The 16,175-nt window shown below is 45.1% G+C and overlaps 1 protein-coding gene across 2 annotated transcripts in view; it reads right to left on the minus strand.

Annotated features, from left to right (window-relative positions):
- gria3b (glutamate receptor, ionotropic, AMPA 3b) overlaps window positions 1–2,466 on the minus strand; it is a 98,088-nt gene extending 95,622 nt beyond the window's left edge. The window contains exons 1-2 of one of the 2 annotated variants that reach the window (XM_056287148.1): window positions 2,385–2,466; window positions 1,720–1,878 (exon numbers count right to left, since the gene is read on the minus strand). In XM_056287148.1, the coding sequence (XP_056143123.1) occupies window positions 1,720–1,878; window positions 2,385–2,463 (238 nt within the window). In that variant the 5' untranslated portion in view covers window positions 2,464–2,466. The remainder of the gene's footprint in view (window positions 1–1,719; window positions 1,879–2,384) is intronic. The other variant, XM_056287147.1, reaches the window with a different exon arrangement.
- Between the last annotated feature and the right edge of the window lie 13,709 nt (window positions 2,467–16,175).

Below are 16,175 nucleotides of genomic sequence, written 5' to 3' on the forward strand. Positions count from 1 at the left end.
CATCGAAGGGAAAGAGATGTTCTCTCCAAACGCATTTGTGAATGACCTACATTCTTGCATCGCCGAACCTTTTCATTTTGTTTGGCGCCTCGGTTTCCCAGAACGTGCATCCAAGGCGGTCCTGAGACACTGCTCTTGATGGAGACACTAAGACGTGGCAGTGAGAAGCCAGAAATGGGGCCACGGCTCCCACAGGAACCCCTTCCTCTCACTAAGGCTCTGTCTGCCCCTGAATTTAATTAGATTCTGATATCTAGCCTTTTCCTCCCATGCTTCCCTTCCTCCTCAACATGCGTGAAATTGCACACCGTTATCTATTATTTATTTACTCATTTGCTTATTGTTTCTTGTGAACGACTTCGTTAGGGTGCTAGCAGCACTGCTGGCTGTGATTAGAGGCGCCACTTCATCTCCCTCACTGTTCAGGCCCACCTCCTCTGCAGGTCTGAGCCCAACTCATTTGCTGGCATTGGTTGGGGAACTATGGATTTTTTTCTCCTTTTCGCCCAATGACAGCCCGGTGAGGTGCTATGAGGGCTGGGTGCTAATGAGCCAACTCTGCAATGCTCGAGGAGATGCTCTGTAAACACAGGGGGAGTCAGAGGACTTTGCAAGAGGAGATGCTCCGTAGCACACAGAGAATCAGAGGGGTCATTATCAAGCCCAGATATCCATTGACATAAAAAGATGCAGCCTCCCATTTGACACAGTCAGATGGGGAGGCTGCATCTTCCCACCTCAGCCACTCATCTAGTCAGGACACATCGTTTATCGGGACTACACTACGAGGTATTGGTATCAGCTCCCATTCTCCTCCCTTTTGTCGTCTCTGTTTCTGCTGCTCTCGAGAAAATTAGGCCAAGGGGAGCAGAATATAAAAGAGGCCATTCACTGCATTGACCACAGATCAAACAGTGGATCTGTGGTCCACTTGGGATGGGTTGTAACTACCGGCAGGTTCAGTAAGAAAAGCAGAACGGAAAGAGTCAACTCTTATTCATGAAGGAGCCAACGTATTGATCTGCATCCCTCGTTCTGGTAATTTTAACTCTAAAGCTTGAGCAATGACTTATGCACATGATCAACAGTGATGAAGATTTTTTTTAAAAATGCATTTCTGATCCACAGTAAAGTATATGGAAGCCTCCTACACCAAGTCATTGACAGTACTTGTGTAATTAGTTGCATTTTCTTCTCAAGTCCAACATGTTATAAAGCCTGTGCCATAGCACTCAATATTTTGCCAAGGGAAGTTATCCTATACTCAAAAAAAATCATCATGTCTCTGAAATTATCCAAATTATCATCTTGTTATTGTAAAACAAATTAAAAAAAAGGCACCCAAGACAATCAAAAAGATTGAATCTTCAGTATTTTCACGTCCACTAGTTGGAAAGAGCATCATTCAGGTTTGTGCTGCATACTTGCAACAACAACAACGTGCTTTTATGAATACAAGATCAAGCCAGGCAACTGTGCATAGATAGGATCAGCTGTGAGGAGACAAAATCATGCCAGTTCAAGAAATGTGTTTGCTAAACATGTGATTTGATTTACAATTTAACTGAGACCCATTTATTCGCTCACCATGACCAGCCTACACCTTACCCCTCCATGATATAAGGTCTGGATGAGTTCGACACAAATGAGGAGAACCCATCATGCTTCGGGGGTACATGTGCAGGGATTTGCATGTGACTGAAATAGAAACCCACTTACATGCATGGGTGACTGAAAAGCTGTTGGACGACTCGAGGTTGTCCACGTTGTAGTTGAGGTGGAAAGGCTTCTCGGTGGTGTTTTGGTTGGTGTTGTAGAGTTGCACGGCGAACCGAAAAGCGCTGTGCTCCTGCACCGTGGATCGCATAAAGAGTCCCCCTTAAAAAAAAAGAAAAAGAAAAAAAAGAAAGAAAAGAAAACGGTTACCAGTCACCGAATTTGCACGATCCTGAATTCAAATAAAGTCTAAATCTCATTCTCGGTAGTGAATAAGGAAAACTGGCTACTTCTGTCGAGGTGTGTGTGTGGGGGGGGGGGGATAACCCGGGCACATTACACAGTTTTGCAGTGGGACCAGTGTGCCCGTCTCACTCTTAAGGTCGCGATACTGTAGGAAACTGACACACACACACACACGTCCTTATCTCGTTACGGGTGATGCCCTGGACACGTCTCAGTTGTGTTGCACAAATAGTTTGGGGGGGGGGGTGGCATGCTCTCTTTGTTTCAGCCATCGTAACAGCAAGTTAGTCTGTAGTATTATCAGGACATGCGGAAGGCTCCGCGCACCGGATGAGCGTTGCTTTGAAACCTCACCGATCGATCGCTTCACCAAACATACAACCGACAGTCAACACTCCTTTCCCCCTTGCAACAACACTCACCTATGTTGATCTGATTGGGAAATCCCGCGAACGATCTGCTAAAGAGCCACAGCAGCAACAAAAACACGCGTTGTGCCATCTTCTTCGACCTGTCCGTTCAACTCCTTAAAAGGGTCTGCCTGGGCACATTCATATGTATGCAAACCGCGGACGACGGAAATCCAGTGGATTGATGATGGTCGCTCACAGTGCACCAATTAGGTCCGCTGAGGTGCAGCCCGGCAGAGAGCGAGCGAGAGAGAGAGAGAGAGAGAGCGAGCGAGAGAGAGAGGGAGGGAGAGAGACTTGCCTCAAATATGGTGGCGGATAAATGAGCTGATTTTGATCTTTTTTCCCGATCGGACCGATGTTGGTCACACTTGACCTGGCGTTAAACCAGAGAAAGCCCTGGTCGCAGCCTCCACCACCACTACTGCTGCTGCACGGGATAAATGCTGCACTCATTCATAGCGACGGGATCGATAGAGCCGCTGCAATGCTTGCGGATAGCCTGCAGCCGCTTACATCTGCTGAGGCTGATGCATGCGCCCAGGATGCACGGGTGGATAAGTTACGTTAGCACGAGCCTCTTATAGGCAGGCGAGGAAAAACAAAGAAGAAGAACAGCTTCGTTCATTGCCCCCTTTTCCCCCCCGGTAAACTGCGGGTTTTCTGACGTGGTGGGGAAATGCCCTGCTACCTGAAAACTTCTGGTTCACGAGTAGGCTACCCATGCAAATAAGATTATTATTGTCATTGTTGTTATTAATTCACTTATCATTATTATTATTATTATCTTAATTGTTGTTGTTGCTTATGTTGAGACAACATAATGATAAAACAGGGGTAGCCCTTGTTAGGTGGCAGTTGTTTCAAATTAGTAGACACAGTAATTTGATATGCATCCTAACACAGAGAAAGAGTTGGTTTGCTGGATGACAGGGGATATTGCCACAAGTGGTGGTGGAGAGAGGCTGTGTGTGTGTGTGTGTGTGTGTGTGTGTGTGAGAGTGTGTGTGTGAGAGTGTGTGTGTGTGTGTGTGTGTGTGAGAGAGAGTGTGTGTGTGTGTGAGAGAGAGACAGACAGAGAGAGAGAGAGAGAGAGAGAGAGAGAGAGAGAGAGAGAGAGAGAGAGAGAGAGAGAGAGAGAGAGAGAGAGAGAGAGAGAGGGAGGGATGCAGTCGATGGAACTATCCAAGGTGCTGCTGGGGATCGCAGTAATGAGCAGCAACATTTACTCACGACCCATACTGCTGGTTGTCTCTCGTCTATGTGATCAGACATCGTCACATCTGCCAGAGTTTCCTTTTGCATGTCATATATATATATATCCTTTAAGCCATAATGCTGCAACATTTGCAAAAATCTCGCTCACAAGTTCCACCGTTTCCTTTCTGCCACTAACGGGACATCTATCATTCCTGTGATTCGGCCTACCAGACAATTAAAGGATTACTATCCCCCTTCATCGCCCTCAGCCAAGCTCTTCGGAAATAGAGTTTTTAATTGCATTGTAAATGGGCGAGGGTTCAGCTATTGATACTGTAATGGACTGGATTTCTTAGGACTCGGGATAGACTAAAACCTGTTTAGCACTACAAGACACCCGCACAACTAATTGAATCGAAGCTAATATTCATAACAATAACTCCGGCACGTCTCGCTTTCTGCCATTATGTTCGCCGTGTTTCATTCTCTATCGTGGCTGCGACGCGCTCGTTTCCTTGCGGTGCCGTTTCCGGTTAAGTTCATCAGGAAGTTTGATGGCTCGGGACATAAAAGGTACAATCAGAGGAGAATCTGAGGGAATGGCTTTAGAGCGAGCGAGACCCGAGGCTCCTCTTCTGAGTGAGTCGCGCTGATTCCTGGATGAACTTGAGCAGTCAGTCGGCCAGTGCGCTGCTTGTGTAATAACCTACCCTGTCTGACGTCACAGACACTGCTTTACACGAGCCAGAAAATGACTTCCGCCGACCACTGTATGGCCTATTGGCAGTACTCAGAGGAGAGAGACTGCTCTACAGGCGGATCGCCATTTAAGCTGACCACTGACTGTGATTTTTATTTTTTATATACTTTATTAAGCCTGTGGGGGAAGCCTTCTTTGCCGTCCTAGCTGTGTAGCTAGCAGCAGTGGGCAGCCGCTGTACAGCGACCAGGCACCAACTCCAGTTCCTTTCCCCATAGCCTCGGTCAGGGGCACAGACAGGAGTATCAACCCTAACATGCATGTTTATTTTTGATGGTGGGGGAAACCGGAGTACCCGGAGAAGACCCACCACACACACGGGGGAGAACATGCAAACGCCATACAGAGGACAACCTGGGATGACTCCCAAGGTTGGACAACCCCGGGGTTCGAACCCTGGGTTCATGATCTCCAGGACCTGTGAGGCGACAGCGCTAACCACTGGGCAGATGAGTAGGTTTTATTCCTGACGGCCTAATAATATGCATCCTTTTTAGATTAATGAATGCTTATTTACATGTTTGAAATAAATCATCATCATCGTTTAGCTTGTGTGTGTGTGTGTGTGTGTGTGTGTGTGTGTGTGTGTGTGTCCAGAATAATATTTGGAAAGTAGTGCTCCTCATTCATTCATGCCAGTCAAGTCATGATGTGGTATGGCCTAGTCATCAGGAGAGGAGATTTCTCTTTTAGGGAGGTCAAAGATGATGTCCATTCCCACAACTCATGCTCCCTGAGGATGAATCTGGGATGACATCACATTGATTCTCTGCTCTCCACCAGGGAGGCATGAGCCACAGGCTAAGGGGAGGGTCTGGGGTTGGGCCACCTTAATGACTGAAGTCATAATGACCAATGTCAAACGCTGACCTCCTTGTCTCGCTTGTAGGCCAGTAACTTCTGAATGACGCTTCGTGTCACAACCGACTCCAAGCTGATGATGTCCTTTCAGGGAAGAGTGCCGAATTTGAGGCCACCTGGATCGGCAAAGGGAGCTCACTAAAAATACCGCACACAGCAAATGTTATCATTGACAGGGTCGTTTTAATTAGGTGGTAACAGTGTATGGAGCTCCGCTGCGTGAGTTAATCATGTAACATTTCAAACAGAACCCATAAAGAAAAAAATCATTATCAGCTACAAGGGGAGCCCAAGTCTTCCAGACAAGACCTTATTATCATCGGATCTAAATGGTGATGAACTTGCTGCATTACTTCCGATTAGGAACCTGCGCGCATGCTGTGCTATCTTCTAATTCAACCTCTGCAGAAATACAATTTGGTCTTTAGAGTGAAAAAAAACAACCTAAAATAAAACACTGCCATGTAAATATTTAGTTGAGGCTTTTGCTTTGGAAACACTTACAGGAGTGTACTTCTGCAGCCTGAATGGAAAGACTGCAAACAGCGTCGCCTTTTGTCTGAAATTCATTCTGCGATGATTCAAAAAGAGGATATAACCCTGAGCAATACTATTCTCTTTTCACCCCAATGGCATCTCATTGAGCTTAACCTTTGACCCTTTCAGGATGAAGGGGACTGTACTGTATCTTAGATACTATAGCCTGTGTAATAATGGTTTAGAATTTTTTTTAATTGTTATTGTTATCAAATAGAGGGCATATTCAAATGTACAATCGGTGCAAAAGCAAAGTGATGGTCATCACTTTGCTTTTGCATGTTCGTTGCTGTGCTCATTCTGATTGGAGCAAAACTCGTTTCAATTGAGATATCTATTCACTGCCACTGCACAGGAGCAGAGCTCTGGCTTCTGCTGGTTCCCAGGTACAGAGAGCCAGGTGTTTGGTTAAATCCCCGAATCTGGAGCAGATTACCTCAGAGCTTTAATCTAATTTGAAGTTGCAATGCTTCCAGGCTGCAATATTGAACAAAGATGCCTCCAATTTATCAAGAATCATGACCCGCTAAAAGATCTTGTCAGCTGTGTGTAAATTCAGACAAAATTCCTCCACATCCAAGATCTCCGTATTTATTTTCAGATATAACAAGGTGATATTAAAACCGGCCTCATCAGTTGCACACTTCATTTCCTTTCCAAGAATATGGATGGTCTTGCTGCTCAGGGTCTACTTTTCTTCCAATGCAATGCACGCACTGCCACACATTTATCCTGCGCCGCACTGAGGAGCTCTACCCAGCAATCATAGCAATGGGCTCCTTTGGTAAAAGACATACCATAATGACAGGGGGGTGAATTAGTGTTGCTGGTAGGATGCAGTTAAAAAAAAACATTTAGTTCAAACTCAATGATTTCCAGAGAGCTATTCTCAGAGCCCATCAGTCTTGGCCAGATGTTGGAAGGTGATAAGGAGCTCCGCTCTCCAGGCACTCTCCTTTATTCTGTCACACTGCCTTTCCCTATGGAAGGGACTTCGGAAAGGAAAGGGCCCAGAGAGAAAGAGAAGCACTTGCCATTGAAGTGAATAAAAAAAAACAACAATCACAGTTCAAGAAAAGCTTCTGTGCATAATTGTTTTTTTTAAATACTATTTGTAAAAACTTCCCAGTGGAATAAACCCCTGGGAGGAGACTGTGACGCCATGTTCAGGAGAAATCACTGAACTCGGGAGCTGAACTGAAAACGCATCATGTTGTATGAGATAGCGGACCTGACACGGCTCTAGTGATGGAGAACATACCCTCCCCGATTCCGGTTACTTGAATATCGCTGTGTGTGGCGTCACAATCCCATCATGCGCTTTGGCTCCCAAGCAAACACTCTTTGGCCTGAGCGCGACAGAGGCGGCGTTATCAGTTGCACAGGCTGACACACTTCACTCTCCTCCTCGGGGCTCTGCACAGCCAGGACCATGTGACCACAGCACACAGCGCAGTGTGACAGGGAGACGTCTTCATCCGCACACAGAGGGGGGACCCCCAGTTTACCTACACAAATAGACCCCGCATGCATGCGTCACACATGCAAGAGAGCCCATACACGTCATATCAGCTCAAGTGCATGCCTTCCTGCACCGTTACTTGATCACTCACATGCACACACACATACACACACACACATACACACACACACACACACACACACACACACACACACACACACACACACACACACAGGCCGTCATTGTTTGCTTACTTAAAATTGTGTTACTTAAAAAGGAATACACTACTTATTAATTGATGTTCATTTCATCAGTTATTCTTTTACTCATTAACCGCTGGAGGTGCGTTTGCAAAGACTTTAATCTATCAGCCAGGAAGTACCAAGAGACAAGCTGTTATCTGCAGACCTCACTGGAACCCAGAGTTGTAGGCACTACGCATTCATATTCATAGACCTCATTTCTACGTGTTGTAAATGTTCGACTGTTGTTTTTTTTTGAAAGAGCTCTAAATGAAGTTTTAAATATAATTGCTAGTTGTTAAAACAAGGCTATCCCCACATGGAACTCATTGGCTTCGTTTCACTTCAACTGGAACGTATTCCATTGCTGTTTTTTTTCTTCTTTCATACAAATTCAGTAGCCTCCACTCAGCACACAGAGCAGGGAAGGACACATCGCCGTGGCTCTGAGTCAGGTGGCACTCTGGCTTTCACTGCAGACCTCATCATTTCAGACCTCCATAGGGTGTGACAAGGGTTTGATAAGGGGAGTACGTTATGGGGTGACAATGAAGGAATTAAATGCGGCCAATAAAAATGCTCAAAATGATCTCCGTGCAGCAGCAGCAGCGGCAACAACAGGAGCAGCCTCTAATTTTCCCTACCCCACGTCCTCCGCTGCTGCTTTCCAGTAATAGGCGATGGGTGTTGTTCCCTGCTTATGTGCATGATTGAGAGGAAAACAAACAGGCCTCTATGGATAATGGGTGAGGTGAGGCAAAATGCCATTCATAGTCAGTGAACCTTTTAAATAATTACAAGTGTCCATTGTGTCACTTTGCGGCACAAGTCGTCGTGATCTATTCGCCACTCATTATTGTTCATACAAACTGTAAACCTGCCAATGTGAAGGCAACATTAGTCTTGCATTATCATATGATTTAACAAAGAAACCTTTATATATACACTACCGTTCAAAAGTTTGGGATCACCCAAACAATTTTGTGTTTTCCATGAAAAGTCACACTTATTCACCACCATATGTTGTGAAATGAATAGAAAATAGAGTCAAGACATTGACAAGGTTAGAAATAATGATTTGTATTTGAAATAAGATTTTTTTTACATCAAACTTTGCTTTCGTCAAAGAATCCTCCATTTGCAGCAATTACAGCATTGCAGACCTTTGGCATTCTAGCTGTTAATTTGTTGAGGTAATCTGGAGAAATTGCACCCCACGCTTCCAGAAGCAGCTCCCACAAGTTGGATTGGTTGGATGGGCACTTCTTTGAGCAGATTGAGTTTCTGGAGCATCACATTTGTGGGGTCAATTAAACGCTCAAAATGGCCAGAAAAAGAGAACTTTCATCTGAAACTCGACAGTCTATTCTTGTTCTTAGAAATGAAGGCTATTCCATGCGAGAAATTGCTAAGAAATTGAAGATTTCCTACACCGGTGTGTACTACTCCCTTCAGAGGACAGCACAAACAGGCTCTAACCAGAGTAGAAAAAGAAGTGGGAGGCCGCGTTGCACAACTGAGCAAGAAGATAAGTACATTAGAGTCTCTAGTTTGAGAAACAGACGCCTCACAGGTCCCCAACTGGCATCTTCATTAAATAGTACCTGTTAGAGCCTGTTTGTGCTGTCCTCTGAAGGGAGTAGTACACACCGGTGTAGGAAATCTTCAATTTCTTAGCAATTTCTCGCATGGAATAGCCTTCATTTCTAAGAACAAGAATAGACTGTCGAGTTTCAGATGAAAGTTCTCTTTTTCTGGCCATTTTGAGCGTTTAATTGACCCCACAAATGTGATGCTCCAGAAACTCAATCTGCTCAAAGAAGTGCCCATCCAACCAATCCAACTTGTGGGAGCTGCTTCTGGAAGCGTGGGGTGCAATTTCTCCAGATTACCTCAACAAATTAACAGCTAGAATGCCAAAGGTCTGCAATGCTGTAATTGCTGCAAATGGAGGATTCTTTGACGAAAGCAAAGTTTGATGTAAAAAAAATCTTATTTCAAATACAAATCATTATTTCTAACCTTGTCAATGTCTTGACTCTATTTTCTATTCATTTCACAACATATGGTGGTGAATAAGTGTGACTTTTCATGGAAAACACGAAATTGTTTGGGTGATCCCAAACTTTTGAACGGTAGTGTATATATATATATATATATATATATATATATATATATATAAATAAATCCAGTGAGGCAAGTACATTCTTTATGAGACAGTACAAAGCCTGTTTTATGCCATAAGCAATCATCAGCTGTCAATAAAGCTACTCAGGGAAGAACATACCATTTGCTTCCTCGTCATGCACATCACGTGCACAACATCCAAAGGGGAAGGGAGAGGTGCGACATTCAAAAATTCAAAAACATGTGATCGTTAACGGTCCAGTTGGGGGGGGGGTTGTCTATTGTCTATTGATTTATTTATAATTACAAAATAGGTGTTTATATCTATGTCTGCAACTGCTGGCCAATTCATTCCTGTTATTCAATGTGGAAATTTCTGGTTTGCAAATGATAAAATATTTTTCAGTTAGACATAGGTTGCACATTTTACTACTGGTTGAATATTCTTTATATGACACCGGCGTGTGTCTCTATTTTGCCATTGTCCTTTCTCGTCACCGTAGCTTGGTGGATAACTCCTTTCGTCTGGCATTTTCTTTCAAGGGGGCATGAGTCGTTCACACGGCAGTTGCAGTTGGGGGTGTCCGATTGTGATGAAGGTGTCGTTGATTTGTTGATGTTTCTTGTGTTGTGGGACGATATTATTTGTTGAATGTTAGGCATGCAGCTGTAACTAATGTTGATGGTGTTCCTACTGAATATCTTCCTCAGCTGGTGGTCCGGCCTGAAGCACTTTTCCAAAATTTCAAAAAACTGCCTATTGATGTGTGTGGCCACGGTATCACTGTAGGGTGGGTTGAACCAGGTGATGTTTCGTTTTCTGCTACCTTTGTTGATTTGTTGGCAGTCAGTATTTAATGGTGGGTATTATTTGCGCTTAAAATTGTAGCCACTCCTTTGCAATGCATCTTGGTATGAGGGCGTAGCTTCATTGAAGATGGACTCATTAGATGATCATTTTGAGAGTCTTCTATTAATGCTCGCTGGGATGTTCTTCAAGATTGAGAGTGGGTGGTGGCTTTCTCTATGGACATACTGCAGCGTGTTGTTGGGCTTAATGTACGGTTTGTATGTGCCGTTCCTAAGGTCCATTGAGATGTCCAGAAAGTCCATTTGTTTTTTGATTGCTTCAACTGAGATTTTTAGCCCACTGTTTGAGAATATTTTGCAGATTGTTTTCTTAGTTTGCTCGACCTCTCTTGGTGTTTTGCTACAAATTGCTAGCCCATCATCCCTACAGAGTCCGACATTGATATTTAGGTCTTGTAGTTGAGATAACACATATATTCCCATTAGTTCACAAGTTTCCACCATGTCGAAGCTGCCCATGGTTACATCAAATTTGTTATTACCTATTTTCTGCCATGGGTTTCCATTGTGGTACAGAAGTGATTCCTTCGCCTGGTATATATATATATATATATATATGTCTTGCTCGGATATCACTATGTGTTTTGTGGCAAAATCAATGGCTTTCGATAGTAACGCTTTGCTTATGGAAGCGTTACTATCTACTACTGTACTACTACTGTAAAGATAGATGTAGGAAAAAACTTTAATACGTAGCAGAACAAGCATATATATATATATATATATATATATATCAACACGGATACCGGAAAAAATATTTTAATGCATAGCAGTAAAATCTTTTTTTCCTGTACCCGTGAATGAATGAATGAATGAATGAATGAATATATATGTATACCATTCATTCATTCATTCATTCATTCATTCATTCATCATCAGCCGCTTCTCCGGGGTCAGGTCGCATTGGCAGTAAGCTAAGTAAGGCACTCCAGACGTCCCTCTCCCCAGCAACGCCCTCCAGCTCCTCCTGGGGGATCCCAAGGCGTTCCCAGGCCAGATTGGACATGTAGTCCCTCCAGCGAGTTCTGGGTCGACTCCGGGGTCTCCTCCCAGTTGGCTGTGCCCAGTTAACCTCCAAAGGAAGGCGCCCAGGAGGCATCCTAATCAGATGCCCGAACCACCTCAACTGGCTCCTTTCAATGGGAAGGAGCACGGCTCTACTCCAAGCTCCCTCCGGATGTCCAAGCTCCTCACCCTATCTCTAAGGTTGAGCCCAGACACCTTACGGAGGAAATGAGTTTGTGTGTGTGTGTGTGTGTGTGTGTGTGTATATACACACACACACACACAAACACACACACACATATATATATAGCGTTTTTTTCTGAAACCGTCAATGGGTTATAAGTGCTCAACTAATGAGGAGCGGGATATCAACACGGATACGGGGAAAAAAAAGTTTCAATGCATAGCAGTGCAGCTGATGAGTATGAGATGCACGAAACAGGCCTGTACTGCAATGCATTAAAACTTTTTTTTCCTGTATCCGTGTTGATATATAATTAGCACAAAAAGTAAGGACATTTGTGTTTGGTAGATTATGTCTTTGTTGTAACAATGCTTCTTGGCAATAAATCTTATATCGTTGGAAAGCCTGTTTATTTCCCTTTTAAATGGCGCCACATTTGTAAGGAACATGCATTTGTGGGATGAGCAGCAGAGCTGAGTATGTGGGTTGTGCCCATGAAAAATTTGCCAAATCTTCTCTGCCAATGCCAAACAGCTTATTTTGCTGTTGCTGTTGACTCTTGTTTTGAGCTTCTGGTACCCCAGGTGCTGACAATCAGGTGCCTGATATAAGATTTATTGCCAAGAAGCATTGTTACAACAAAGAAATAATATACCAAACACACATTTCCTTACTTTTTGTGCTAAGTTTATATATATATATATATATATATATATATATATATATATATATATATATATATATATATATATATATATATATCCATCCATCATCTGAAACGCTTATCCTGCTCTCAGGGTCACGGGGATGCTGGAGCCTATCCCAGCAGTCATTTGGCAGCAGGCAGTAAGACACCCTGGACAGGCCACCAGGCCATCACACAGGGCTGACACACACACACACACACACACACACACACACACACACACACACACACACACACACACATATCATACCTACGGACAATTTAGTATAGCCAATTCACCTGACCTACATGTCTTTGGACTGTGGGTGGAAACCAGAGCCCTCGGAGGAAACCCATGCAGACATGGGGAGAACATGCAAACTCCACACAGAGGATGACCCGAGATGACCCTCACCCCAAGGTTGGACTACCCTAGGGCTCGAACCCAGGACCTTCTTGCTGTGAGGCAACCGCGCTAACCACTGCGCCACTGTGCCTATATCTATATTTCTCTCTCTCTCTCTCTCTCTCTCTCTCTGTCTCTCTCTCTTTCTCTCTCTCTCTCCCTCTCTCTCTATATATACATATGTAATATATTGCATCACCCCAATCTCTGGCGGGAAAGCCGGTGTTTTAACCTACTGAGCTATGCAGCTGCTAATCAGCTGTGGAAGGTAAAATCCACGGTAATCCCAGTGGTAATAGGAGCACTAGGGGCTGTGACTCCCAAATTTGGAGAGTGGCTCAAGCAGATTCAAGGAACAACATCTGAGGTCTCTGTTCGGAAGAGTGTGGCCCTAGGAACAGCTAAGATACTGTGAAGAACACTCAAACTCCCAGGCCTCTGATAGAGGACCCGAGCTTGAGGAAGACACACCCCACCCGAAAAAGAGTGAGAGGGATATATATATATATATATATATATATATATATGTGTGTGTGTGTGTGTGTGTGTGTGTGTGTGTGTGTGTGTGTGTGTGTGTGTGTGTGTGTGTGTGTGTGTGTGTGTATGTATATAACTCAATGCAGCAGTGGAAAACAACGCTAGAGGCCAACTCAAAGACAATCACACAGGTAACCACCAAATGTGGCGTACACTAAGGTGATGCACTGTCCCCGCTGCTGTTCTGCAACCCCCTCAGTCAGATCATCACAAACAGTGGATATGGATACAGGTTCAGAAGTGGAGTTATCATCAGCCACCTCCTATACATGGATGATATCAAGCTGTATGCCAGGAATGAGCAAGACATTGACTCGCTGATCCACCTCAACAGGCTCTAGAGCTACAGCATCAGGATGTCGTTCGGACTACACAAGTGTAGTCGAATGGTGGCAAAAAGAGGAAAGGTGGTGAGCACCGAAGGGGTTGAATTACCAGATGGCAGGGTAACAGACATACAGGACAGTTACAAGTACCTGGATATTCCAAAGGCAAATGGAAACCACGAGGAGGCAACAAGGAGGTCAGCTACAGCCAAATACCTCCAGAGAGTGAGGCAGTTCCTGAGGAGCCAGCTCAATGGGAATAATAAGAGCCAAGCTAATATCAACACATATGCCCTACCAGCCATCAGATACCCAGCTGGAATAATAAGCTGGCCCAAGCAGGAGATAAAGACCATAGACATCAGGACACAGAAACTCCTCACAATGCAGGGAGGGTTCCACCAGAAGTCCAGCAGCCTGAGACTGTACTATAAGCGAAAAGATGGGCGCCGAGGGTTAGTGATTGTCAGAGCAACCACCCAGGATGAAACAGGCAACACCCATGAGTACATCAGAAATAAAGCCCCCCCAGGATGAACTGCTGAGTGAGTACCTCAGGCAGCTGAAGACAGAGAGTGCGGAGGAAGAAGAAGAGGAGGTATCATGAAAGATCAAGCCCCTCCATGGGATGTACCATCGACAGTTAGAAGATGTAGCTGATATCGAGAAATCCTACCAGTGGCTAGAAAAGGCTGGACTGAAGGACAGCCAAGAGGCTCTGCTCATAGCAGCACAAGAAAAGGCACTCAGGACCAGATTGATTGAGGCTGTGCCACACCAGACAAGACCCAAGATTTAGGCTGTACAAAGATGCCCTTGAGACAGTCCAGCACTTAATAGCAGGGTTTAAAATGCTAGCTGGGAAAGCATACACTGAAAGGCATAACCAAGTGGCTGGGATAGAGTACAGGAACATCTGTACTCAATACAGACTGGAAGTCCCCAAGTCCAAATGGGAGACACCACCAAAGGTGGTTGAGAATAGCAGTGCTAAGATCCTGTGGGACTTCAAGTTCCAGACTGACAAGTGCTGGCTAACCAACCAGACATTGTGGTGGTCAACAAGGAACAGAAGACAGCAGTAGTGATGGATGTAGCAATCCTGAGCGGCAGCAACATCAGAAAGAAAGAGCATGAGAAGCTAGAGAAATACCAAGGGCTGAGGGAAGAACTAGATCGGATGTGGAAGATGAAATCCATATTAGTCCCAGTGGTAATTGGAAAACTAGGGGCTGTGACCCCCACACTGGGAGAGTGGCCCCAGCAGATTCTAGGAACAACATCTGAGGTCTCTGCCCAGGAACAACATCTGAGGTCTCTGCGGTATATATATATATATACACTGCTCAAAAAAATAAAGGGAACACCTAAAAACACAATATAGACCTCGATGAATGAAATATTTCAGCTGAAAATCTTTATTTATTAGACAGAGGAATGTGTTTAGAGCAAAATAACCTAAGAATGATCAATGGAAATCAAAATCATTAGCCCATTAAGGTCTGGATTCAGAATCATATTCAAAATCAAAGTGGAAAATGAGAACATAGGCTGATCCAACTTCTGTGGAAATTCTTCACGTCGATTCAAAATGAGGCTCAGTAGTGTGTGTGGCCTCCACGTGCCTGTATGCACTCCCTACAACGTCTGGGCATGCTCCTGATGAGACGACGGATGGTCTTCTGAGGGATCTCCTCCCAGACCTGGATCAGGGCATCGGTCAACTCCTGGACAGTCTGTGGTGCGACATCGCGTTGGCGGATGGTACGAGACATGATGTCCCAGAGGTGCTCGATTGGATTCCGGTCTGGGGAACGTGCAGGCCAGTCCATAGCATCAATGCCCTCGACATACAGGAACTGCTGACACACTCTGGCCACATGAGGACGAGCATTGTCATGCATGAGCAGGAACCCTGGGCCCACTGCACCAGCATATGGTCTGACAATGGGTCTGAGGATCTCATCCCGGTACCTAATGGCAGTCATGGTACCTCTGGCTAGCACGTAGAGGTCTGTGCGGCCCTCCAAGGATATGCCTCCCCTGACCATCACTGACCCACCGCCAAACCGGTCATGCTGGAGGATGTTGCAGGCAGCAGAACGTTCTCCACAGAGTCTCCAGACTCTCTCACGTCTGTCACATGTGTTCAGTGTGAACCTGCTCTCATCTGTGAAGAGCACAGGGCGCCAATGGCGAATCTGCCAACCAAGATGTTCTCTGGCAAAGGTCAATCGGGCTGCACGGTGTTGGGCTGTGAGCACAGGCCCCAATTGTGGACTTCGGGCCCTCATACCATCCTCATGCATTCTGTTTCTCACTGTTTGAGCAGAAACCTGCACATTAGTGGCCTGTTGAAGGTCGTTTTGTAGGGCTCCGGCAGTGCTCCTCCTGTTCCTCCTTGCACAAAGGACCAGATAGCGGTCCTGCTGCAGGGTTGTTGTCCTCCTGCGGCCCCCTCCACGTCTCCTGGTGTACTGGCCTGTCTCCTGGTACCTCCTCCATGCTCTGGACACTGTGCTGGGAGACACATCAAATCTTCTTGCACGCATTGATGTGCCATCCTGGATGAGCTGCACTACCTGAGCAACTTCTGTAGGT

Source organism: Lampris incognitus, chromosome 1 (assembly GCF_029633865.1).
Source record: "Lampris incognitus isolate fLamInc1 chromosome 1, fLamInc1.hap2, whole genome shotgun sequence".
Lineage (NCBI taxonomy): Eukaryota > Metazoa > Chordata > Actinopteri > Lampriformes > Lampridae > Lampris > Lampris incognitus.